The sequence below is a fragment of the Coregonus lavaretus genome (assembly GCF_964263955.1).
Source record: "Coregonus lavaretus genome assembly, contig: HAP1_SCAFFOLD_4257, whole genome shotgun sequence".
NCBI lineage: Eukaryota > Metazoa > Chordata > Actinopteri > Salmoniformes > Salmonidae > Coregonus > Coregonus lavaretus.
Window position 1 is genome coordinate 17,629 of NW_028156970.1, and position 27,372 is coordinate 45,000.

Below are 27,372 nucleotides of genomic sequence, written 5' to 3' on the forward strand. Positions count from 1 at the left end.
ATGAGAACCCTTTGAAGAACCCTTATTGGTTCCAGGTAAAACCCTTTTGGGTTCTACATGGAACCCAAAATGGTACCTGAAACCAAAAAGGTTTCTACCTGGAACCAAAAAGGGTTCTCCTATGGGGACAGCACAAGAACCCTTTTGGAACCCTTTTATCTAAGAGTGTACCTGCTACCAAATAAGTCTATACCAGACTGCTAGTCAATATTAAGTGTGAATTTCAACACATTCAATGTGAGCATTTCAGAAGACTGTTCATACAAGGTCCATATAGACTGTAAGAATGCAGTTTGGGGCAATGGCTATTTATTAGTAGATCATTACACAAAAATGATCAATAATAGCCTTGAACGTATGAGTAAGATGAATGGCAGTTGTATTATCAGTGCTAATGTTGTGGGTGTGTTCAGATGTGTCCTAATCTCTAATGTGACTCAGTCTATTCTGTAGACTGCGATAAGAGAGGCAGGCAGTTGAATCTACATCTCGATTGTCGAGGCAACCCCCTGGTAAATGGGCGTGTGACTGGTTGGCTGGGTCTCGAGACGCCGGACACTCCAAACCAACCCTGCGTTCTCATCAGAGCTACAGTAGCCGAGCACAGAAACAAGAGAGGTGCGTGACGCGCAGTACAGAGAGAGGAATAAGAAATGCTAAATTCGATTCAAGCAGTCAATGATCTATAGGATATTGACATTTTGTAACCTTGGGTGATATTTTTAGACTGACTTTTACCGGCGCCGTGCTGCTCATTGTAAGCACAAATCCCGTATCCCTCACTTCATACTAGTGAGAGCAGCGGATAGCTGGCTGTGTGTGAGCTGAGTTGAGTCTCCGGGAAGGAATTGGCAGCGGGTGCGTGCCTTTGCGCGGAGCGGAGAGGTGCTGAGCTACAAGGTTGCCCGGACCGGCTCCGGCGTACTACAGGCTACTGATTGACTGGGGAAATAATTGGGAATTGACTTCCTCCCTCGTCAGCTGTGGAGACCTGTCCTTTCCTGTGGTGGTTTTGAGGTTTACGGATTTGGAAGGAGGTGTGGAGACTTTGACAGAGAAAAAGAGAGGGGAAACTGTCAGCCTGCCGAAAGCTGCTTCGCTTCGATATTGGATACATATGGGGTTGTGAGTGAGTCTACGAGACGCAGGTGATTGCCATTTGTATTCTTTACATGGCTTGAAATCAGGAGAGACAGAACAATTTTGCTATATGAAGAACACTGAGTGATGCAGGCTCTTAGCTTTCATTCACATTGTGTTAAAAATACACTGCATTGAAGTAGGCTACTATCTCTCTGAACAGCATAGAACGCAGGGAATGTGCAAGTTTTGTATTGCTTGAAATGTTGAATTACTCTGTAATTCAGATTCCAGTGTCACATGTAAGGAATGTTAGACGCCCTTGGATTCGTGTCATAGTAGTTGCACTCCGTTTTATTTTGTGACTTGGTGAGCATAGCAGCTAGTCGAAAGCATTTCATATTGAATGCAATTCCTCCTTTTGTGCAGTGCCATAAGGACAGATAGTCTAAAAAGGCAAATTGCTTGATGCTTTGCACTGCAATTGATTTCCCCTAAATCTCAATGTGACGTTTTATTAATGCTTTATCGTGATTCATGCTTTAACTAAGATATCTACATAGCCCATTGATGCGTAAACATAGATGTGGTAAAAATCTATTAATATTGCGAATCAATATTTCTTCTTTTGAATGATAATTCGATATTGAATACCAAATAGCATTTGAAGGAGGCTATTCTCTCCTAGTGAGCTCCATTGAATTCAGAATTAGCAGAGCGGCTTTAAGAGATGTCGTTTGGGACACAAAAATACAGGTTTTGGAGGCAGTAGTGGTCTATGTTATTGTCCTCCAGTTGAGCTGTTTGTTAGCGTTGTTGATTTGGGAGTTTAGTGACATCCAGTAGCCAGTGACAGTGTGACAGTCCGTGTGCGCTGTCACTTTCAGGTCTGGCTGGTGATCTGCAAGTGAGACAGAGTGAGTCTCGGAACAGGAACGGAGACCTCCGCTTTTAAAGAGAGAGGTGGCGTCCATAGGTTGGGCTATGCATATTTGTAATCAAACCAATCAGAGACCTCTGAGATTTAGGCTCGAGCAACCAGGCTGAAGCAGGCAGCACACCCGCTCAAAAGAGAAAAGCGGTCGCAATTTAGGGGTTGTATACATCGTTTTAAGCCTCTATTATGGCAATGACTTTCGCCAGATGTTAGTATTACTAGTTCGTGTCTTGTCAGATTTTTGAATCAGCAGAGCGCAAAGGGGCACAACGCGAGGTTATTTGCTAATCTGCCCACTTTTGAAACGAATATCACCACTGCTGCTTACACTCAATATTTCTTTCCATTTAGCACCGACGGATTACCTCTTGCCTGGTCATCGTTTCCAAGGTGTTGAAACGGGAGTGGTGCTGGTGCCGGGGATTTTTACTTCTTCTTTTACTGGCTCCGACTACTTGTGTGGAGGAAATGGCAACGCCAGCGTTTAAGAGAGGAACCCAACTGGAAGAGAGAGGAAACCGGACCTGAATGACAGGATACAGCAGCGGACCTGAGACATATCCAGACACATTTCAACTGCTTTAGTCAAGACACTTCTGCTTTATTTGTTTTCTTTCGGCCCAAGCTTGAAAATAAGGAAGAATAACAGGACCTGAAAAATCTTGGGAGGAGTTTTATTTAGTTTTTACTCATTTTATTTTGTTTCTAACAAAACAAGGATGCATTGTGGATTAGTGCTGTTCCTCTTAATGGGAATCTTCTTCGTCGCTAAGGCTTTCAAAAATGGTAAGTGACAACTGATATTCCCTCGGCTGTGCTGGGCTAGCATACTTATCCTGATGTTTTTAAGGATTAACCGTCTCTAAACCTCCGCGGATGTTTTCTGACTCGTTACGCATTCACCTGCCTGTCTTCCCCGCGGGTTAGTGCTGCCATTGTCACAGGTATTTTACTGTAGTGTGGGTCGTTCTATTTTTCAAATGTTATAAAAAGTTTGGCCACAGTAGCCTAGTACTAGGGTACTTCCCTCTTTCATTGCTGTAGCAAATACATGTAGGCGGCACTTCATTGCTTCGTTTCCACTATGAGCAAACTCATTTACGATAAAATGAAAAGAGAGACATAAGAAAGAATGAACCGCTATATTTCCAATTCCCTTGAACATTGCATTGTATCCTATTCAAAACACATTTTCAAGTACTTTACATGGCAGATGGTAGCTATAATAGAAAAGCATGATTGCGCACACATAAATGAAGATAAACTGAGAGGCTAATTTGGGCTACTTGAAGTGGCTTGTCTCTAGACACGAGAAAGTACTCGTTATTCTCCGGCGCTTGGAGAATTGGTCTGTATGAAAAGGAAAACAAGTTTTATAAGGATCTGCGTGAATCTAACAAACATTACGAGCATCATTCGTTAATATAGATTACTCAGCAAACGAAAAATAGATGGCATAGATATTTGGTTTTATGTATTCATGAATACATAGTCTACCCCCAAAACACAAATCAATTATGCGCCTCACAGATAAATTGTGAAAAAACTAGAGTCTATCATTTTTAATTGTTTGGCGTTATTGCCATATGACACATTGTCTACAAGTCGCATGGCACCATATGTGCCATTCCCATGGAGGCTCAGCCATACCCCGGTACAGCCACAGCAGCTCCCTGTCCGCTACATTAATCCATTACTCCCTGTCATTATGAGTTGTTCTAGATAATAGCTGTTGGTGACATTTCACAGATTTTTAAAGTAGCCTATTTTTGAAAAATCATTTTTACTTTAAATGACAAGTGATTAACATCAACCGTTTTGGCCCAACACAAACCATTAAAATTAACAGTAGGCTATAGCCGAAACTTTTGATAATGTTTGTGAACAATTGTATTGTATACCATCCTTCTATAGGCCTGTAAAATAAAATGTGTACCACACTGTGTTAACTGAGCAAATTAATACAATGAAAAGTAAATATAACACATTTATCAAAATGTGGGAGAAATTCATAATCTTTAGCGCAATGACGGTCAGAAATTATTGACTTTACCGTGTGTCTTTACGCAGGTAGACCTATCCAAAGTAGCCAAAACGCATATTCCATTTGTTTGGTATTTATTTAGACACCGTGGGTATATATTTCTATGGAGTTGGCTTGTAATTTATCAGCCTAAATATATATTTATAACAATTATTCAAACAATCATGTTCGACTCCAGTTTGATTTTGAAAACGCGTATAGGCCTACTCTCCATCTTCATCTGGACAATATTTTGATTAAAACACACTCTTTCTGCATTCAATTCTAGCCAACATTATTTACTAATTTGAATCCCTGTATCTGTGTCACTTTGGGATGTTGTGCTGACTGTCTTTTCTCCACTTTCTTTCTTGCAGACAAGTGTGGGGACAACATCAGAATAACGAATGCGAATTACCTCACCTCACCTGGCTATCCGGCATCATATTTGCCATCTCAGAAATGCGTTTGGGTGATAACAGCGCCTGGACCTCACCAGAGAATTCTAATCAACTTTAACCCGCATTTTGATCTCGAGGACAGAGAGTGCAAGTAAGTTGGCTTGGCTGCCCTCTACTCCGTTCGTGCATATTTTACATGAAAGCCCGCCATCTAGTGGCCATGGAATTATTTAGAGCGCAACGCTGCCTTCATGTGTGAGGCAGAAGGAGTGTTAAAAAAAGATACTTGCTTCAGAATTTATTTTCTTGTCATTGTCTGAGAGAGATTTTACTCTGAATGTTTTTCATATTCACATAGGTCTTTCTATTGAGGAAGTAAGCCCATTTAGTGGAAATCTAAGCTTCTATACGTTTCTCTTCCCATATCAGTCCACCTTTTGTCATCATTACCCATTTTTCTGGGTCAGTTACAAATCCTTGTTTGACATTTAAGCTTTAAGGTGTTACGCCACACTAGGTCAAACGGTTAACCTGGTCTAAGCCAGGCAGCCAGGCTATGAAACCGGAGCTCCACAGTAATGTGATGAGCCTGCTGCCTCCCTGTGTCAGTGGTGCCCTGAGGTGAAGCAATGTCTCAGCCTGGGCTGGCTGCCTTTCCCTCTGTCTCTGCCCTGTTCCCGGCTCCCTGTGTGTGTGTGTTCCCTCTGAGCCTTTGTTTACACTGGAGGGGCAGCTAGAGAACACAGAGTGAACAGGGCTGGATACTGTTACTGTATCCCCACTATGCACTATGTCCAAGCTCTTTCCCTGCTATGCCCTTTGTGTTTTCGCTGAATACCATGTAGGCCCATAGATTGTACTGTTTTAACATAATCTCTGCCCACTGGGCACAGACGTCAGTTCAACCACTAGTTTTGATCTACATTTGATTGAGTTGTCAACTAATGTGGATTCAAAGTGAAATCAACAATAATTTGAACCATGTCATTGGATTTAGGTTAAAAGTTTGGTGAAAAAAAGACACTTTGGGTATATATGGCTTTACTGCTTCTATAAAGGGCCATTCTGTGATTTACTGCCTGGTTGACCACTGCTGTCTTCCAGAGGAGGGTCCTGATGGTCCTGACTTTTCCTAGCTCAGATTTAATCACCCAGGGAGTGTTAAAATTTCCCCAGACACAAGGTTACTGCATGTGTGTGTGTTTGTGTCTGTTTCTGTGTCTGTGTGTGTGTGTGTGTGTGTGTGTGTGTGTGTGTGTGTGTGTGTGTGTGTGTGTGTGTGTGTGTGTGTGTGTGTGGACATACAGAAAGAGGAAACAATACTTTTGTTAATGGAATTAACCAGGAATGAGTTTCCTGTGTTTAAACACTCAAACAAAAAAACAAGGAATTCAGCCTCAAGGCACAAAATGCATTATGGCTTCCCTTTTTTCAGTTGAAAATAAATGTCCTCGGTGAACTTCAAGTTTGATCATTTCCGTATTGTTTACAAATGAGTTCTAACGTTTCAGTCCACGTCCCATTGAAGTTTTCTGTTTTCCATGTTGGGGCTGACCTGCCATGCAGTTAATTGCTTGTCCCTCTGTACATTTGTTAGTTGTGTATAAAGAGAATGTTATTTTCCTTGTTCCCACCTTTGCCAAACGTGCTTATTATGTTTGGAGCAGAACCAGGGTTTACAGTGTTTTTACAGTGTAATGCTACCCATAGAGTGGTCACAGGTTATAAACCACAGTGCTAGAGGGAAACACACTAACAACAACTAACCTGCAGAGACGTCTTTGAAACTTAATCAAGTCACAAGTGATTCGTGTGGTTCATGCAGTCATATGCGTCCCAAATGGGACCTTGTTCCCTATTTAGTGCACTACTTTTGACCAGAGTCCATAAGGTTTTTCATAAGGCTCTGGACAAAAGTAGTGCACTCTAGGGAATAAGGTGCCATTTGGGATGCAGTAATATACAGTGGAGAAACAGGGTCAGCTTGACCTCAAGGCTCTTCACCTCTCCTCTGCTCTGTTTGGTCTGGTAGCGTTTCATATTTAATGTTTTAATTGAGCAGTTTTCATGGGACTTTAGTTCCACTAGTTTCCACTTATGTGTTCACTTTAGACTGGCTGAGGAAGATGGCCAGTGACATTGGCAAAGTCCCAAATAGCACCCTATCCCTTACATAGTCCACTACTTTTGACCAGAGCCCATAGGGCTCTGATCAAAAGTATTGCACTATATAGGGAATAGGCTGCAGTTTAAGATGCAGTCATTCAATTAGGCTCTCTTTTTTTTCTCAGCCCTAAGTCTCAACTCAAGTAGCCTAATGGTGCTTAGTAAAGTGAAGGCCGCTCATTGTGTTAATAGCTAGAGGGACATGTCATAATGTAGATAAGTCAATTAAGGCTTGGGAGGGAGAGATACGTATGTGCTTCATGGCCATGGTGTCTTTGTGTTGGTAGATAGCGGTTCGGTTGATGTGATTTGTACAGCAGCAGTAATCAGACTTCCATGGGCCATCCAGTCGCAGCTCAACTCAGACAAACACCCCATGCATAATGGGAACTGATGAAGGCCAGTCCCAGAATGGGAGCCTTGCCTTGCTTATCTGATTGACCAGTGGGTAGGGGGTACGCAGGCAGCTACAATGCAAGCCTCAGTGCGCTCCCCTGCAATCTAATTATTGGTCCAAATGGAACACACATGCTCCACATGTGCTCCTACATGGCCGTTATCAACCAACCAAACAAAAAGCAAGCTGAAAATGCTTGTAAAAACCGGCAGTGGCTGAGGCTACCTCTATTGTTACACATGTGACTGGCTGATGGATTTGTTTGGAAGGTTAGGTATGCATTCCAAATGGCGCCCTATTCCCTTCATAGTGCACCATTTTTGACCAGAGCCCTATGGGCCCTGTGTTCTCCACTATATAGGGAATAGGGTGCCATTTGGGACACAGACTCGGTCTACAACTCGTATCCTGAGAGAGTGGAGAGTTGGAGGAAAACAGTTAATCAGTAGATAAGGACTAAGTGGCCATTGAAATGTGGGAAATGTTTACCTTTCCATGCAGCATTGTATAGACTCTCATGCTGTGTTTCTGGGTTGCTCCACCGTTGTAGCTCTCACAAACCTAATGAAGTTTGAGGTAAAAGCCTGGCCCGTCAAGACAAATATTTGGAGTCAATTCGCTCTGAACTGAACTTCAGTGGAATGAACCGCTTTCTTGGTGACAAGGCAAAATTGAGTAAACGTATATTCCGTGAGCTTGCCCTCTGTGTACTCAGGTTCACCACAATGACAATACTGTCCGCCAGACAGTGGCAGTTATGTTGTCTCATTGAGAGATGGATGTTTGGCTGGATATGAAGTCATAACCAAGTGACGGACATTTTTCACTTATAGGAAGTGGAATAATAATTTGGCCTAATGTGGACACAGACCTTGTCTGTTTCTGTTTGGGGAATTTTCTCAAAGATTGAGGACATATTCTGTAATAATCTAACATATCTCATTCAATGGGAGACTTAGAAAACCTTGGCTAAAAAAACCTTGCAGAGTGTGTTGTTGCTTTTTATGAAAGCTGCGTTGGTTGGAATCAACATTCCACCAATATGATATGCTTTTGACAGCACAATGAATCATTGATGTGCTTGGATCCACTGACCAAACAAAAATCAGACAGATTTTTTTCTATGCCCACACAATGTGAAATCCCCTCATAGCTATGGTGAAGACTGCAGAGGAGTAGAGCTGCCTTTTGACGGAAAGAGGGGTTCGAATTGAGTGATGGGGTAAGAAGAGGAGAGGTTGCTTTCTATATGAAATTGTCTCTCTTTCCTCTTTTCTATGTTTTTGAGAGATGAAAAGAGAGAAGATGATTCCTTCTATATGTCTCCTTATTCCTTCCTCCCTCCTCTATCCGCCTGTCCTGTGTTTGCTGGACCTCAGAGAACAGTGAATTCCTGTGTGACAGCCCATGCTGTCCTGAGATGGCGAGGAGACATGGAGGGTGAGGGGAAATATTCGGGGAATGCCTTCTGAAGAAGGCCCTTTGTGGTGGGAGAGGAGAGAGGAGGAGAGGAGGAGAGGGGGAGAGGAGAGAGGGGAGAGGGGAGAAGAGAGAGGAGAGAGGGAGAAAGACTGTCAGTCAGTGAGTGAAAGATTCAGCTCGTCTAACACACAATGCCCACTAGCTGAGCTCCCCACTAGCTGAGCTCCCCACTAGCTGAGCTCCCCACTAGCTGAGCTCCCCACTAGCTGAGCTCCCCACTAGCTGAGCTCCCCACTAGCTGAGCTCCCCACTCCGTCCCCTAGCTCCCCTAGCTCCTATAGCTCCGCTGCTACTGACTGTGACTGCCCGTAACTCAAGGCTTGAAAAAGCAGCTTTTTCCTCTCTCTAATTATGACCCCCTCCCCTCTCCTGTCGAGTAGCCCCCTCGGAGAGCCACATACCCTGCTGGGAAGACAAACACTCTTCGCTGTGGTCTGAGACAATACACATCCTGCCTGCCTGCCCTCTGCCCTCCACTCTCCGCCCGCCCTGCCGGGCATTCCTCCTGGCTAGCCCTGCTGGACTACAGGCTTGCAACCCAAATGGTACCCTATTCCCTATATAGTGCCCCATAGGGCTCTTGTCAAAAGTAGTGCACTATGTAGGGAATAGGGTGCCATTTGGGACATAAACCTAGACTACAGACATGAGTTACAGCAGGGAAAAGCAGGGGAAAGTGTACTCAGCCCCCTACTGGTTCTGGAGAGTTCTGTTTTCATACAGGTCTTTTTGTTCAGCACGAATCCTAAGACCCTGACTGACTCATAGGTTCGTAACACAACACTTCATGTTTAACAATGAAGACCACCTGTTCCTCTCAGAGTAGACGAGGGGTACTGTGAAGAAGGAGAGGGTTTGTGCATGGGACTCACTGCTGTGACTGCTTCCCCGGTACTGCCACACAAGCCTGGCTGGGTCTGAAGCTCCCTGCTGGGGTTGGGATATCAGTGGGTCCTCTCTCCTCTGTGGAGAGGCTCCATCTCTGTGTGGAAGTGCCCCATAACTCCCCCAGAAATCCCCTGAATAAAGTGTGCTGTCTCTCCCACTCACTTCCCCTTTCACTCCCTGGATGCATCCCATATGCCACCCTATTCCCTATATATTGCACTTAGTTTGACCAGAGTCCTATAAGCCCAATAGAGCACTATAAAAGGAATAGGGTACCATTTGGGGTGCAGATCCTCTCTCACGTTCGTCCGCTGCACAAGCAAATAAGGAGGTGGTGAGTGGGCTGCGTGATCGTCCATCAGCCACCGTTGTCATGGAGGAAAATAAACAAGGCAGGAATGTAACGAGGCTTTTTTATTCTCTGTTGGCACGTTCAGGCCTTTTAAAACAGGCAGGCAGGCTATGACCTCTTAGGGCCAGGGGAAGAGATTTAGGCTGACATGAATTTTTGGAGATACTTATAGCCTGGCTAACAGACAGGATTTCTAGTTGTTTATGGGTCTCTGTTGTGTAAGTATGTGTCAGTGAAGCAGTTATGCTATACAAGATCAAAGCAGAGTTGAAATAACAGAGGCAGATCTGCTCAACGAGATGAAATGCAGAGAGCAGCAGCACTGTTTATTTAAACTACAGAGTAGGACAATAGCGGCTGAAATGATGCACCTGGTAATTTTGCCTAAGGTCCGCCTCTAGTGTTGTACAGTAGGAAGTACATTGTATCTCAAATTACATTAGAACAGCACCACTGATAGCAATTTGCTTCAAGGTGAGTTGTTGCTCTGAATTATCCCAAATCATAACTTGCCATAACAGAAAAGAGCACACAGGTTTTCAGAAAGCCCTGTTTTTCTGGTATATTCACAGCATACAGAAGTACCTCTGGCCAGTCCGGTGACCCATTAAAACTAGTGTAACTAGCATTTCCCAGCAGATGAAAGCCCTGTCTAAACTATCTCTCTGGGGTCATGTTTAAAAGAGAGGTTCACCTCTGTCATAAGATAGAGGACAAAAGGCTGAAGAAGAGAGTGATGTAGGAATCCTCTCGCTTTCTCTCTCTCACTTTCTCTCTCTTTCTCTCTCTCTCTTTCTCTCTCTCTCACTCTCTTTCGCTCTTTCTCTCTATCTCTCCCTCTTTCTATGTCTCTCTCTCTCATTTCTCTCTTAAATTACTCAAAGGGTTAATGGTGGCAAAGTCCTTTGGCTAATGAGCAGGATGTAAGTGTGTAGGTGTGCGTGTGAGTGTGTGTGTGTGTATGTGTGTGTGTGTGTGTGTGTGTGTGTGTGTGCGCGCATGTCTATCCCTGGCTAGAGGAGATGGGTTTCCCAGTAGTGAAGTGTTCACCTTGGCCAGTGTTGGAAGGGCAGCCTGATTGAAAAGCTTTCTTGCCGTGACATCTGCCGTCCTCCCTGCTGCTCTGTCACTCCTTTGATTCATGCGCATCCAGCTCACGCACACCACAACCGGGAGGCGAGCCACTCTTCTACACCGCAGGAGGGCTCCACTTCAGAGGAGGAGGAGAAGGAAGAGGAGGGGAAGGAGGAGGAGAGGAAGAAAGGAAGGATAAGAGGAGAAAGGGGTCTCAGTCGTAAATAAAAAAAAAAGCCGAATTGGAGACCTATAACTCTGCTACGCAACCATATAAAGATATCACGTTTCAGGTTGATTTAGTTTTAATGTGGGGAGTTATCTTCCCATGTTCACTGAGAATGGATGATTTAGTATCTGAGTTTTGTTTGGCTGCGGCCTGTTAAGTTTTTTCCGTCCAGAGCCATACAAGCATCCCTATATGGACTTTTTTAGTGAATGATGTCGCAGCCCAGACAGCTGAGGGATTTCTTGTAGTATGCCTTGCTTTTTATCCAAAACAGACTCCCAGGAAAATAGCCCTACAAAGTGCATAGTTCCCAACATAGTCTGTATGGGCCCTGGTCAAAAGTAGTGCACTATGCAGGAAATAGGGTGCCATTGGGATGCACCCCATGATAGAGGATAGCATTGTCTCTATCTGGACACAGATCTGTGGACTGTAAGAAATTCATACACATTTTACTTCCAGAGAAAGACGAAAAAGCATTAAACACTCGTAATTCAATTACTGTACTGTTTCCAAAGACATTGGCAATACGAGCACACAGTCTTAACTCAAACACTTTTTAGATAAGCATAATATGATTAGCAACAGGTTTTTCTTTAGCTCTCCTCCTACTCCTCCACGTCTCTCTCTGTTTCCATGTAAGAGAGGCTGTTTTAAATATGGAGTTTTTCTGGTTGCACGCAAAACAACAAAAGGGGAAAATAAACAAGGGGTAATTATGGGATGGCTGTAGGAGGAGGGGGGGATTAGTAGAAAGCAGTACCTCACAATGCTTCTCTTCTCCTCCACCCTCCACCCTCCTAGTCCCTAGAGGAAAGAGTCTATGGAATCCTGTTTTAATTGATGAGGCCTATTGGAGGTTGTGGAGGCCTGTTGATGTGGCCAGTTGGAGCTGTAGAGTCTGTGGAGTCTTAATACACCATGTCTGGGCATGTTAGCCGTGTTTGGTTTAGTGCCGTAGCTCTGAATGGCCCTCAGGGTTTGATGGATATGCCTTTGTTCCTCAGGTCCTCCCAGGCCTGTTTGTTGCCCTAAAGCCTCTGTGCTTAGTGAGCTGCAGGGGGGCGAGGAGTGGAGGATTCGAGGTACATTTATATACAGGCGAGTTGGGCCCATGTCGGACCAATATATATGCACCTTCAGAGACTGGGGGCTCTTCCAGCTTCCAGCATCACCCAGGAGAGGCTCTGAAGGCCAAGTGGTTTTGTTTTGCGGTAGGTAGGAAAGTCCTATTTCAGGCCGGCTGGATTCCAACCGTCCTCGGTCCGTAGTTCTCCATCCGTCTCTGTGATTGTGCACACCATGGAGTGGTTTGCCATCCTGTCCGTCGATAGCTGGTGTGGTGTTTCCCCGGCCCTCACAGCTCACTGGAGGTTGACAAGGGTGTGTGTGTTTGTGCGTGCCTGCGTGTATGTTTGTGTGTGGGCTGATTGCAAGCGGGAGGCAGTGGCAGCGGGAAATCAGGCAGTGATGGATGTCTCTGGACCCCGCTAATCTCTGATTGAGTTAGAGCCACCCAACAAACCCTCGCTTTGTTGGCTTTCCCACTTGATCTCTTCTAGGTAAATCAACAAAGCTACCGCCTTTTTCTCACAACATAATTCTATTACGTAAATAGCCTCAATAGGCACATGGATGGTCAATTTAGCCCTTCTGCACCGTTATATAGTACCCTTTTAAGATCAGATTGTTTCGCAGGGGGGTGCTAGTGGCCTCTCTGTTACAATACCCTACCCTAGCGCCACCCCTCAACAGGGTCCTAGAGAGGGCTTCTCACCTCCTCTCCTCGCCATCCTTGGGCCCTCCAGTGGCTAGAGGGAGACATGGGCTGCATATAGCGTCACCATTTTCCCTATAGTGCATTACTTTGACCCAGATCCTCTGGTCAAAAGTTGTGCACTATATAGGGAGTAGGGTGCAGTTTAGGACGCAAGCATGGTCAGAGGCATCTAGTTTCTATGCGAATGGGCTCCAATTTGGCAGCCAGACCAGGGTGTGCATTTAAGGCCCAGTAAGGAAAGGCCAGTTAATTTGCCTTCCAAAAACTTGGCAGGATCCACTAGACTGGCCCATCAGATCAGCACTTTAATCAGCATGGGCAGTGGGTAAAGACTGGGCAATGCCAACCCCTCCATACCCCCTACCCTCTGCCCGGCCTACAGCCCTCGGCCCACACACGTTGTTTTTGTTGTTGTGGAAGAGATGCACTGCTTGGCACCTCGCCCTCACAGCCTTCGCAGCATGGCCTATTTGGCTTCCAAACAACATTATCATTAGAAGAATAAAGTATATTAAAGTGTGAACAAAGGGGAATTTTGATTGGAAATGAGGAGGGGATGAGGCAGCCATGAGAAGAGGATGTGAGAGATGCTATCTGGCAATCAGTCAAATAACTGGTCACGCCAAAATACATGTGGTGCACACATTCCAAATGACTCGTCATCCTCTTCCGCTTCCTGTCAAGAGCAGAAATAAAGAAATGAAAGGGGATACTTAGTCAGTTGTACAACTGAAATGTGCCTTCCGCATTGAACCCAACCCCTCAATCAGAGAGGTGCGGGGGGCTGCCTTAATCAACATCCTTGTCATCGGCACCAAGGGAGCAGTTGTTGGTTAACTGCCTTGCTCAAGGGCAGAACAGCAGATTTTGTCCACGTTGCCGGCTCTGGGATTTGAACCAGCGATCTCTTGGTTACAGGCCCAACACTCTTAAGCGCTAAGCTACCTGCCACCCCTGTCTTTATGTATGTGTGTGTGGTAGAGTAGAAAGGGCGCCCTGCACAAAATCCCTTTTCCTTCTGTCCTCCCTGCTCCTCTCTCCAGCCAGCCACTAGGCTATCCCAGGCTTCTATCCCAGCCGGCTGTATATCTCTCTGACCTGGTCGAGGGGTAGCAGGACCCGGCCTCCCATAACTCCCTGCTGTTTCTATGCTGCAGTCTTCTGGGAGGGAGGAGAGGGTGGATGGGGAGGAAGAGAGAGGCAAATGGGCCTTTTTAATTGAGTAAGTCCCAGTACAGTTATTACTATTACCCGCCAGCTCCCTAGCCTGTGCGGAGCCAGATAAAAGCATCAGGGGACGGCTGAGTGAGAGAGGAGACAGGCCTGGCTTGGTCTGCCGGCAGGAGCATGGGACGACACTGACCCTGCGCCCCCAGACCGCCAGCGTTTTTCAAGTTGTCACCCATTAGCCTAATACTACCATAGCCTTTCTCTCTCTTCTTCTCTCTCTTCTTCTCTCTCTCTCTCCATCGCTTTCTCTCTGCCCCCAATTCTCTCTCCCTTTCCTCTCTCCTTTCTCCTCTCTCCTTTCTCCTCTCTCCTTTCTCCTCTTTCCTTTCTCCTCTCTCCCTTTCCTCTCTCCTTTCTCCTCTCTCCCTTTCCTCTCTCCTCTCTCCCTTTCCTCTCTCCTTTCTCCTCTCTCCTTTCTCCTCTCTCCTTTCTCCTCTCTCCCTTTCCTTTCTCCTCTCTCCCTTTCCTTTCTCCTCTCTCCCTTTCCTCTCTCCTTTCTCCTCTCTCTTTTCTCCTCTCTCCTTTCTCCTCTCCCCCTTTCCTTTCTCCTCTCTCCCTTTCCTCTCTCCTTTCTCCTCTCTCCTTTCTCCTCTCTCCCTTTCCTCTCTCCTTTCTCCTCTCTCCTTTCTCCTCTCTCCCTTTCCTTTCTCCTCTCTCCCTTTCCTCTCTCCTTTCTCCTCTCACCGTTCTCCTCTCTCCTTTCTCCTCCCTCCTTTCTCTTCTCTCCTTTCTCCTCTCTCCTTTCTCATCTCTCCTTTCTCTCTCCTCATTGTGGAGAGGAAAAAGTAGAAATGCCACCCAATGGCTTTACCTCTGTTTGACCCCGTTCCTCCCCCCTTTCCTCCCCCTTTCCTCCCCCCACTCTTAGCATCCACTGTGCAGAATACACACAGCTCATTACTCACGAGAGAGGGAGCATGCATCTCACATTAGTCAATAAATGGGCCATATAGTTTGAAAATGATCTTGTTTTTTTCTTCTTTTTTACATATGTCTTGCTCGCAGTGCTGGCTGTCTCGTAAATCAGAAGTCATACCGTATCTTCTCTTTAGTCCCACACAAAGTCCAGTGGGTCATACTTTTTGACCCTCTTCCTCATTGCCTCTTATTTTCTCCCAAATGTTTTATGAACTTCATCATAGCATTCATCATATCATCATCTTAATGATATGGATGAGAGGGATTATTATAATTTGTATGGTACAGATTCCTTCACGGCAGAGGCACTTCCTCTTCTCATACTCTTCCTGTACAGTGTCAGAGTGACCCTAGGATGACCCTGTATATCTGCTCTGTGATTGGCTGTCAGTTACACTGAGAGAACATGGGATCAGGCATCATTACAGGAAACATGTGCAGGGCAGGGAAGGCTCACTGACTGCAGGGTTGCGTGTCATGGCAGGCAGCCCCATAGAGATCCTATTCAATTATTCAAATTCCTAACTCGATGGCCTGCCCCCATTCATGCTTCATGCCATTGAGCTTGAGTGGTATAGGGCCAGGGCGACCAGGAAAGGTGGGGTAGGGTGAAGAGGGACAGAGGGGGTGAGGAGGATTGTGTTTTTAATGGAAGATGGTGCATGTCTGCCCTGCCGTGCCACATAACCCCCATCCCTCCATCCCTCCATCCCCCTTTTATTACCCTTGACTTGTAACAATGGCCGTAGCTATCTTCGGAACCAGGTTCAGAGCTGTTCTCTCAGTAATGGCCCCAGAAATGGCTCCCTGACACAGACAATACGAGGACCTGCTACTCTGCTACTGTCTGCATCTACCTTATTGTCTGTATCTACCTTATTGTCTGCTACTCTGCTACTGTCTGTATCTACCTTATTGTCTGCTACTGTCTGTATCTACCTTATTGTCTGCTACTGTCTGGGTCTGCCTTATTGTCTTGGGGCCTTTTTTATCCACACTTCCTTTTCTTTTCTTTTCTTTTCCAATTTCCAATTTCCTCTCTCTGTTTTTACAAGGTTGCTAGTTACTCTGTTGTGGAATTGAACCAAGGTGTGGTTTGTATAGTACAGTATAGGCCATGTTGCAAGACTTCAGTATGTGGGGATTGTTGAGTAATTTAGTCGGTTATTCAATGTCACCCGACCCCGAGTTAATGTTATAATGCATTTCCTAGAAAACCATCTGCTGGGATATTCAGTAACAGCTATGTTACTACCTGAATATTCATAAACATGTTCTTCTACAAATATGCATGGAATTTAATTTCAGGAGCTAACTTGGAAAGGAAAAAGTGCTAAATGCATATTTCCATTCTGCCCAGGGCGATTCTCTAAATAATTGTGGTTATTCATTCCTGTTTTATTCATGATAACAAGATGTTTTATGGAAAATGAAGGGATCGTAATGAGGGCAAAATACCAGCACTTTAACACTTTCTCACATCACTACTACAAGTATTGCTTCCATTAAGTGTTTAACCCCATGAATTGACAGTGAAAGGTAATAGATTCCATGGTGAGAAGGAATATACGTTTTCTGTTTGTTGGCATTTAGCTAGCCTTTGAGCATGTCTCCAAAAAGAGCTCTACACATTAAGCAATTAGATCAAGTTTAGGTTCAAGTGTATCCAAAGATTGATTTATGACTAATGGAACAACTGGTCATAATGTCTCTAATATATCCTTGAAGTACATGTATGTGTCTGTATGTCATGAGATTAACTGTTTCTCTGACGGTTGTATGCACCTCATTCAGTCACACTTTAAAATGTATGTACCACTATATATCAGAATGTCATTCAGCACTTGAGGCAAGTCACAGTTATTGATCACTGTTAAAGGAGAATTCCTTTAAAAAATGCACCATACCAGCTGTATTTCTGTATTTTGAAAGTTATATATCTTGAAAACTTGATTGCTGACATGCAAAATATTTTGGGACTATATCAACAATGGACTAATGAAAAAATACCAAACGATCGTTTTTGGGTGGAGTTTTCCTTTAAATCTCGCTCCACAGTCCAACTAGAGTTCATATTAGCTTTATTTATGACCAGTCTTACAGCAAACCATCTATAATCACGTTATTGTGACTTACTTGTCATGGCTTATGGTTTGTGTGTGTAATGGTCTTGTGAGCTCATATTATAACAGCAGTTATGGTACAGAAATATGCTACTGATCTGTTTCGGTCCTCAGGGCTTTCTGTAGGGCCTAGGGAGAAAGCTTGTAAGCTGAACATACCTTGTAGTTTACGGGAGGCTAAAACAGCAAACAGCACAAACCCTCGCATGTGCGACAAGGACATGAGGTTTAGAGGCCTTCGCTAACAGTAGAGGCTTTTGTGGTTGGTTCTATCCCTCCAGCTCTCCCCCTCCCCCTCCCCCTCCCCCTCATACCTTCCTCTTCCACTGCAGCGTGAGCCAACGCCAACTTTAGCAGACAGCAACCCCCTAAGGCTAACTAAGTTCTCTCCACATTCTGTCTGCTCTCTCTCTCTCTCATATTTCCTAATAAAGGAGTGTTGTGTTCTATTATGAGTGTGAGATGCAATAATTGGGTCTAAATACCCAAATTCATTAAACTGATTGTTGGGTAGAACGTATGCAGGATCTCTCAACAATGTCATTCATCAATGATAATGATATGATAATGATATATCCATCATTGATAATGATAATTGCCGAAGCAGCCGCAAAAATCAAAACCAACCAGTCACATCTAAAAATATGATATTGGCTGGGCTTTGCAATGAGCTGGGCTGGGCTGATCCAAGCTTGCCAGAACGAGTGACACGCAAAAGCTTTGATGGATGCAGCTGTGGATGACTTTGGGTGTGGAGGATCTTATCCAGCCATGTGGCATGGTATAAGGCCCAAAGGAGAAGCTCTCCTCCTGTCTCCCCTCCTTAGCCCACTTCTAAACACTTCTGTTCTAATCATTCTTCAGAATGTGGCTTCCACCACTGGGTGGGTCCCCCCACACACATACACCCTCACTCACAGACACACACTGGTTCTAAGGGAACTTGGTTAGGCACTAATCTCTCCTAACTCTCTCCCGTTGGCTCAATGCAGGACTGTTGGAGTAAGAAGCTATAAAAAGCCACTGATTGCTTGAGACACCCTTGACATCTCCCGTCCAAGTTTCCATTTCAGCTCAGTGAACTGTGGGTCTTTCCTACCATAGCCGCTCGGCAGTCTGAAATCACAAAGTTAATAACTCTATTAGTGTGTGTTTTATTTCAGGACTGAGTCGGAGTCTGACGTTTAAATGTAAAGTATGTTGCTGCCCACCCTGTTCCTTCCTTGTCTGTCAGACTCAGCAACTGACAGTTAGTTAATTACATACCTGAGGAGGAGAGGAGAGGGGGGAAGAGGTTGGGTGAGACTATTATTATAGTTGTGGTTTAATGAATGTCACATGCTGGAGGAAAGCTGTAAGCACAGTCCATCTGACTTGGTGAGGTACAGTGAGGGAAAAAAGTATTTGAACCCCTGCTGATTTTGTACGTTATCAGTCTATAATTTTAATGGTAGGTTTATTTGAACAGTGAGAGACAGAATAACAACAAAAAAATCCAGAAAAACGCATGTCAAAAATGTTATAAATTGATTTGCATTTTAATGAGGGAAATAAGTATTTGACCACCTCTCAATCAGAAAGATTTCTGGCTCCCAGGTGTCTTTTATACAGGTAACGAGCTGAGATTAGGAGCACACTCTTAAAGGGAGTGCTCCTAATCTCAGTTTGTTATCTGTATAAAAGACACCTGTCCACAGAAGCAATCAATCTATCAGATTCCAAACTCTCCACCATGGCCAAGACCAAAGAGCTCTCCAAGGATGTCAGGGACAAGATTGTAGACCTACCCAAGGCTGGAATGGGCTACAAGACCATCGCCAAGAGAAGGTGACAACAGTTGGTGCGATTATTCACAAATGGACGAAACACAAAATAACTGTCAATCTCCCTCGGCCTGGGGCTCCATGCATGATCTCACCTCGTGGAGTTGCAATGATCATGAGAACGGTGAGGAATCAGCCCAGAACTACACGGGAGGATCTTGTCAATGATCTCAAGGCAGCTGGGACGATAGTCACCAAGAAAACAATAGGTAACACACTACGCCGTGAAGGACTGAAATCCTGCAGCGCCCGCAAGGTCCCCCTGCTCAAGAAAGCACATATACATGCCCGTCTGAAGTTTGCCAATGAACATCTGAATGATTCAGAGGAGAACTGGGTGAACGTGTTGTGGTCAGATGAGACCAAAATCGAGCTCTTTTGGCATCAACTCAACTCACCATGTTTGGAGGAGGAGGAATGCTGCCTATGACCCCAAGAACACCATCCCCACCGTCAAACATGGACGTGGAAACATTATGCTTTGGGGGTATTTTTCTGCAAAGGGGACAGGACAACTTCAACGCATCAAAGGGACGATGGACCGGGCCATGTACCATCAAATCTTGGGTGAGAATCTCCTTCCCTCAGCCAGGGCATTGGAAATGGGTCGTGGATGGGTATTCCAGCATGACAATGACCCAAAACACACGGCCAAGGCAACAAAGGAGTGGCTCAAGAAGAAGCACATTAAGGTCCTGGAGTGGCCTAGCCAGTCTCCAGACCTTAATCCCATAGAAAATCTGTGGAGGGAGCTGAAGGTTCGAGTTGCCAAACGTCAGGCTCGAAACCTTAATGACTTGGAGAAGATCTGCAAAGAGGAGTGGGACAAAATCCCTCCTGAGATGTGTGCAAACCTGGTGGCCAACTACAAGAAACGTCTGACCTCTGTGATTGCCAACAAGGGTTTTGCCACCAAGTACTAAGTCATGTTTTGCAGAGGGGTCAAATACTTATTTCCCTCATTAAAATGCAAATCAATTTATAACATTTTTGACATGCGTTTTTCTGGATTTTTGTTGTTGTTGTTCTGTCTCTCACTGTTCAAATAACAGGCTCGGAAAAAGAAGGATGGAGATAAACTTGTCTCGGCCGGCGACCTCCTTGTACAAACGGTAATGATGTTATGCTCCAGTCCTGAGCGACAGTTTGTTAGCCCTGACGTCTCGCTAGCACTTCAGCAGGATTTCAGATCTCAGAACGCAGATTCTTTTGACAGCTGACTACAGGCTTTTCCTGTAAATCCCATCTAGAACTCTCTGAGGCGGCATCTAAAATCGCACCCTATGTACTACATTTGACCAGGGCCCATAGGGTACTAGTGCACGATATAGGGGCACTACAGTGGGGGAAAAAAAGTATTTAGTCAGCCACCAATTGTGCAAGTTCTCCCACTTAAAAAGATGAGAGAGGCCTGTAATTTTCATCATAGGTACACGTCAACTATGACAGACAAAATGAGGAAAAAAAATCCAGAAAATCACATTGTAGGATTTTTAATGAATTTATTTGCAAATTATGGTGGAAAATAAGTATTTGGTCAATAACAAAAGTTTCTCAATACTTTGTTATATACCCTTTGTTGGCAATGACACAGGTCAAACGTTTTCTGTAAGTCTTCACAAGGTTTTCACACACTGTTGCTGGTATTTTGGCTCATTCCTCCATGCAGATCTCCTCTAGAGCAGTGATGTTTTGGGGCTGTCGCTGGGCAACACGGACTTTCAACTCCCTCCAAAGATTTTCTATGGGGTTGAGATCTGGAGACTGGCTAGGCCCCTCCAGGACCTTGAAATGCTTCTTACGAAGCCACTCCTTCGTTGCCCGGGCGGTGTGTTTGGGATCATTGTCATGCTGAAAGACCCAGCCACGTTTCATATTCAATGCCCTTGCTGATGGAAGGAGGTTTTCACTCAAAATCTCACGATACATGGCCCCATTCATTCTTTCCTTTACACGGATCAGTCGTCCTGGTCCCTTTGCAGAAAAACTGCCCCAAAGCATGATGTTTCCACCCCCATGCTTCACAGTAGGTATGGTGTTCTTTGGATGCAACTCAGCATTCTTTGTCCTCCAAACACGACGAGTTGAGTTTTTACCAAAAAGTTCTATTTTGGTTTCATCTGACCATATGACATTCTCCCAATCCTCTTCTGGATCATCCAAATGCACTCTAGCAAACTTCAGACGGGCCTGGACATGTACTGGCTTAAGCAGGGGGACACGTCTGGCACTGCAGGATTTGAGTCCCTGGCGGCGTAGTGTGTTACTGATGGTAGGCTTTGTTACTTTGGTCCCAGCTCTCTGCAGGTCATTCACTAGGTCCCCCCGTGTGGTTCTGGGATTTTTGCTCACCGTTCTTGTGATCATTTTGACCCCATGGGGTGAGATCTTGCGTGGAGCCCCAGATCGAGGGAGATTATCAGTGGTCTTTTATGTCTTCCATTTCCTAATAATTGCTCCCACAGTTGATTTCTTCAAACCAAGCTGCTTACCTATTGCAGATTCAGTCTTCCCAGCCTGGTGCAGGTCTACAATTTTGTTTCTGGTGTCCTTTGACAGCTCTTTGGTCTTGGCCATAGTGGAGTTTGGAGTGTGACTGTTTGAGGTTGTGGACAGGTGTCTTTTATACTGATAACAAGTTCAAACAGGTGCCATTAATACAGGTAACGAGTGGAGGACAGATGAGCCTCTTAAAGAAGAAGTTACAGGTCTGTGAGAGCCAGAAATCTTGCTTTTTTGTAGGTGACCAAATACTTATTTTCCACCATAATTTGCAAATAAATTCAAATACTTTTTTCCCCCACTGTATATAGGGAAAAGGGTGCCATTTAGGACGTAGCCTATAGGCCTCACTGAACTGAGCTGTCCCAGATCAGTTCTGTTTTTTGGACCACTTTAGTTTGTTTAGTCCTTGAGAGTTGTTTTGAAATGTTTGGAGGTGACATGTTTTTGGTGTGATTATTAGCCCTAGCGACAGGTCTAGAAAGAGAAACACAAGAGAACAGACTTGGTTTGCGTCCTAAATGGCACCCTATTCCCTAATGCCCCATGTGCCCTGGTCAAAAGTAGTGCACTATATAGGGAATAGGCTGCCATTTGGAATGTAATCTTTGACAATTTGTTTTGACACAGTTATACCACAGTTTTATAGCTTTCTACTAGGTCATGGACTTATGTTTATAAATGGGCCTGATTTAAAGAACTGTAACCTATTGTATCAAGCTTTAACAGCGCTTTATAACATTATTCCTTATTAACCAGGATCATATCCCATATCATATGCTTTTATATAGAGCTAGAGAGACAATCATTTCTAAAATGGAAAGCTCAAGGCAGTTAAAACTGTGTTATATTGTTAGCCTGTGGTTCATCGCCTCCTCTTGGGCTGTGTGAGGTGGGCTAATGTTCCCGTTTGACACAGCAGGATTGCTTTCTCTCGCTCCCCGCTGTAAGAAGGCAGGGTAATACATTTGGAGGCGCTGAAGCGACGGTCGGGGAGAATTAGATTCATCCCTTTTTGCTTTTAATTTCCCCTCTGGATTGGCAGACCATTTTCACTATTAGCTTTGTGGGAGGTACATCCAGGCTGGAGTGGAGCAGACAGATGAATGAAGGTTATAGCTGGGGCATGGCTCAGATCCTATTGTCTATACGGGAAAACAACGATGACAACATGCAACATAACAAATTATTATACTGTCTCTGTGGGGGTCCAAATTTAACTTTATGGAGCCTGAGGAGAGTTGTTAAATTAAATGATGAATGGAGAGCAGCAGGAGGACTGTCCAGGCTTAAAAAGTAGGCCACCACTATTGTGTTTGGATGAGAACGGTATTCCCTTCTAAGGGCATCTGCCTGTCCTGGGTCTTTGGGTCAGACATTATGGTTGTTGTTAACAGACCTCCCTCACTTCAGAGGTCTCCCAAACACACACACACACGCCGAAAATCCGGTGTTTCTATGTCTAACGGTTTTGTTATATTTCAGTCTTCTTTGATGTGTATATAAAGTCTAATATTGGGATGCAAACTCAACATTTCAACTCTATATCTGACATGGTACAGGTGTCTTCTTTTTTTTTAAGCCCATAACCATGTGTGTGAGCTGTATACTTTTGTTTGAAAGTATATTTGTTTAAGACTACCAACCTGATTTAGCCCACTGCAGTAAAAGGTTTTAATATGGCTGGCAATCGAAAGTTGTTCTGAGGCTTTGTGTTGTCCAGCCTTGCAAACGATCCTATAATGCCTTCCAGATGACAACAGCCTGGGCTAGGTCACAGAACCACCGTGGACCTGTTGAAACACAACCACCCAGCTAACAGCAGGCCCAGGGCCAGACATTGTTGAAGCAATGAAGAACTCTTGTTCTTTTTCCTAGTAAGCAGACAGAACGCCCCAGGGCTCGTTTCCCTCCATTCCCTCATTCATTCCCTCGTTCATTCGACTCCTCTGTCTCTCCATCCCTCCAACTACATCCTCTCTCCCACTGCGCCGTCTTTATGAGGTCTTCTGAGGCAGCCGATGATGTACCAGAGTAAGAGAGGTGAATTATAGAACACAACAGAACAGTGCTGCAGAAGATTGATGCCGTCTGTGCTGTGAGTTGTGGAATGGACAGGGCCGATTCAGCCTGCAGAGAGAGGAGAGAGACCAATATTACCTCACAGAGAATCTGTTACAGAAGGGGATACTGAACAAATTGTACACCACACCACAGAAATATATGATTTACAGTAGATATAACCACTTTCTAATGATCCACTGTGTGCTCCCCTCTCCTGTGTCGCCGGGTGGTGCCTTCCTTAAAATGTCACAAATACCCCATTTAAGTATAATTCAAGGCAGGTGAAAGAAACCATTTGATTGGAGTGGAGGGTGGATCATGTGGATACTTGTCTCCTTCCACCCGAGGTGTAGCCCCCTATCCCAACCCATCACTCACAGTGTAGCCTAAATCATATATTGTGTAAATACCATATGCAGTAACTGTTAAAGTGAAAGTGTATTGACAGTAATTTGGGGATCAGGGTGTAGCCAAACTAAGAATGCAGACCCCTTCTACAGTATGCCTAGGAGGCACATATTTTAGCATAGTTGAGTGCGTGCAAGTTGCGCCAGCTAGCAGTGTGTGTACGGATGCACTAAGTAGCTGGGTCTAGGTTATGTGTTTTTAGTGGTTGACAATAATGAGAAGGAGGATAGGAGGGAGAAGACAACAGGTCATGAGGTTTGAGCAGGGATACATTAGATAAGTGCCCCACTGAGCTGAATTCATTGGGAATGGGCATTATGGGTGATTAAATACCATGGTAACCTGACCCCACACAGCTCCCCTTACTGTACTCTGCCTGTCAATCACAATGAAAACAAAGCATGGAGTATTCATCTCTACAGCACATGCATACACGCATGGCTCCCGTTGCTACGTTGCTACCCATTCGTATTCTGAAGGCGCTTTCCTCCCTGGTCTTAAAGCTACGTGCTGACTCAATTAGCCAATTCCTCACGTCAATATCCCTGGGTCTGAAATTCCATTTGAGTAGGCTGTGGAGCGTGCGTGTGTGTGTGTGTGTGTGCATGATCTGCAATCCCAATGTGGCTGCCGCCTGATTGCATTTCCACCTGTGTCTGGTGGTCTCACTGTACCTCCGAGGAGTATAATACGATCACTGACATATACTCAAAATACACACACACACAAACACACCACAGAAACAAACACACATACACCAGCCCAACCTCCAGTGGATTTATTGCATACACACAACACAGAAACAAATATAATCCCACACACACTTCTCTCTTTAGGCATCTGGCTCTTTACCAGGGAGAAGACAGCTATTCAGTGGCAGAACCAGCCCTAACACACACTCTCAGCTCCACCAGAACAGCGTTATGTAAACCTAGACTTAGTACAGCTGGGAGTCATTGTTATAGAATCTCTGCAGTGTCTGCATTATCTAACAACGTGGAGCTGTGCCACGTGGAGGGAATATGAACCTGCCCACCTGTTTCTGGGTTTATCCTGTAGATCTCATTACTACTGCAGCGTGATATCTCTGCATTAGGGACGAGCAGCAATCAAAACATAAACTTGGTTGTTGTTCCATCATTTCCAACTTCTCGTGTGTGTGTGTGTGTGTGTGTGTGTGTATAATACCTACCCAATACAACATGTGACTGACAGATTCTTATTTTTCCAGGTATGACTATGTGGAGGTGCGTGATGGCGTGGATGAGAATGGTCAGCTGGTGGGGAAGTACTGTGGGAAGATCGCCCCGTCACCCGTGGTGTCTTCTGGGAACCAGCTCTACATCAAGTTTGTGTCCGACTACGAGACCCATGGAGCAGGCTTCTCCATCCGCTATGAGGTCTTCAAAACAGGTGAGAGGAGACCGAGTGTGTATGAAACACACACACGATCACAAAATCTCATCACACTCACACACACACCAAACACACAGCTCGGGACATCACTTCGGAGAAGAGGGATGATATACAGGAGACCGAGACAGCTAATCATGAGTCTAATTAGCATAAAGAGGATGTTTCTCCTCATTTCGTGGTTTGTTTGTCATTTAGTCCTGCTGCTTAATGCATCAAGGTATTACATATGCTAAACAATATGTCTCCACACAAGCAGAGGAATACTTTTCCCCATGTGTATATAACTGCCTTAATGCTGCTGGAGCTAATGGGGATCGTTAATAAATACAAACACAAATATTCTCCATAAAAACCATCTGTAGCAACTGAATGTATTTCTCTGTTTGTGACACCACATCATCATGGTTAAGTGGAGAAAGTGAGTCACCAATGGTTTAAAGGACCTGAATGAAGGAAGAGCTTTCTCCTCTTCCTGCTTCTGATAAGGTAAATTCATATTCATATATTCAGCTGTCGTCGAAAACCCTGAGAAGTTCCTTCCTCAACAATACTCTCAGGGGATGTTCTTCCTCCTTATCTGAAGATCACACAACAAGAGGCAGAGCTTCCTGTTGTTGCCTTGGCTTCCTGTGTTTATGGATGGCTAGGGAAAGGATTTCCATTATAGTGACTGGGAGAGAAGGAGGGAGGAGGACACAGACAGGTGCAACAGAGAGCAGACGCCACTCTGATTAATTAACCCTCAGCTAGTTTATGAGATGACCCAGACACTCAGAGAAGATGGAAGCCCTGACAGGGCCCTCTTTTTAATCTCTGAAGTGTGTGTGTGTAGGGGTAGAGTATGTGTGTGGAAGGGGGGGTATGTGTGTGTATCCGTGCGTGCGTGTGTGTCCCTTTGATCTGATGTAAATGCGCCCACACGCCAGCTGCCTCACACACATCTCCCCACACTTCAGTGAAGTGCAGCATTCCCATGTTGATGAAGCAGTTCAATTGTGCACACCACATTCCTCTGAGGAGGTGTTTCCCAGTCTCATCCATTAAAGGGACTGATTAGAAATGAGCCGTGTTAGGGCCCCTGGGCTATGAGGGATGGGGGAAGAAGTGCTGAACGCAGGGCGTTGAGATATGGAGAAATATGTACTATTGATATACAGATGTGTTTTCACCGACAGGAAAATATGTAATATTGGAGGCTACTGGAGACTACCCAGGATGCTGCATACTGGGATGTTTTGGTCCAGGACCATCCCCTGTAGAGCTGGCATCATGGTTGTGCAGTCAGACTGGGCCGGTTCTTCTGTGGCAGCCAGGCAGCAGAAGCTTGTTTAGCTTTGAAACCAGCGCTGTGTTTTGACTACAGCAGAGCCGGTTGCCGCCGAGGTGGCGGCTTTGAGATCAATTCAACCAAAGTTATGTGTCGGACCCCAGTAAGATTAGCTGTCGCCATTGGCGTCGGCTAATGGGAATTCTAATAAATCAAACAATTAAGGATGTGTCCCAAATTGTGCCCGATTCCATATTTAGTGCACTACCTTTTCTCCAGGGCCCATAGGGTGCCGCTCAAAAGTAGTGCACTACATAGGGAATAGGGTGCCATTTGGAACGGAACATAAGTGTCCATCCTTTGGTTTAGAGAGCAGCCAGCTCGGTGATTAGGTAAGCGTATCAACACCGGGGTGGTATTAGCCAGATAGCATCAGCAGATTTGTGTTGGCTAACACATATAAACTTAATGATGATACGCAGATGTTGAGATAGCGCTGGGGAAGTAATGCAAGGAATGCCGTGCATCTTAATGAGTCTGATTGGAGGAATACCGTGTGTACAGTACTAGACTTGAGGTTATAGGGCTGCTTCAGAGAATGGGTTCATAGGTAAATGAGGGGTCAGGGGTAAATGAGGGGTCAAGGTCAGATGGGAAACAGGGTACATACACACACACACACACACACACACACACATGCACACATGCATAGACACACATGCATAGAGACACAGACTCTCTGTGATGAACCTGGAGCGCAGCACTGGCTCTCATCAGCGGTGCAGTCAGCAGAGCAGAGCAATGTATAATTG

General features: G+C 44.9%; 1 protein-coding gene across 1 annotated transcript in view; it reads left to right on the plus strand.

Moving 5' to 3' along the window:
- Positions 1 to 455: 455 nt before the first annotated feature.
- The window catches only part of LOC311125980 (neuropilin-1a-like), a gene marked incomplete at its 3' end in the record, with an annotated part of 33,364 nt that continues 6,447 nt past the window's right edge, over positions 456 to 27,372 (plus strand). The window contains exons 1-4 of the mRNA XM_084200003.1: positions 456 to 1,148; positions 2,369 to 2,803; positions 4,418 to 4,592; positions 25,109 to 25,290. Coding sequence (XP_084056129.1) covers positions 2,737 to 2,803; positions 4,418 to 4,592; positions 25,109 to 25,290 — 424 coding nt within the window. The remainder of the gene's footprint in view (positions 1,149 to 2,368; positions 2,804 to 4,417; positions 4,593 to 25,108; positions 25,291 to 27,372) is intronic.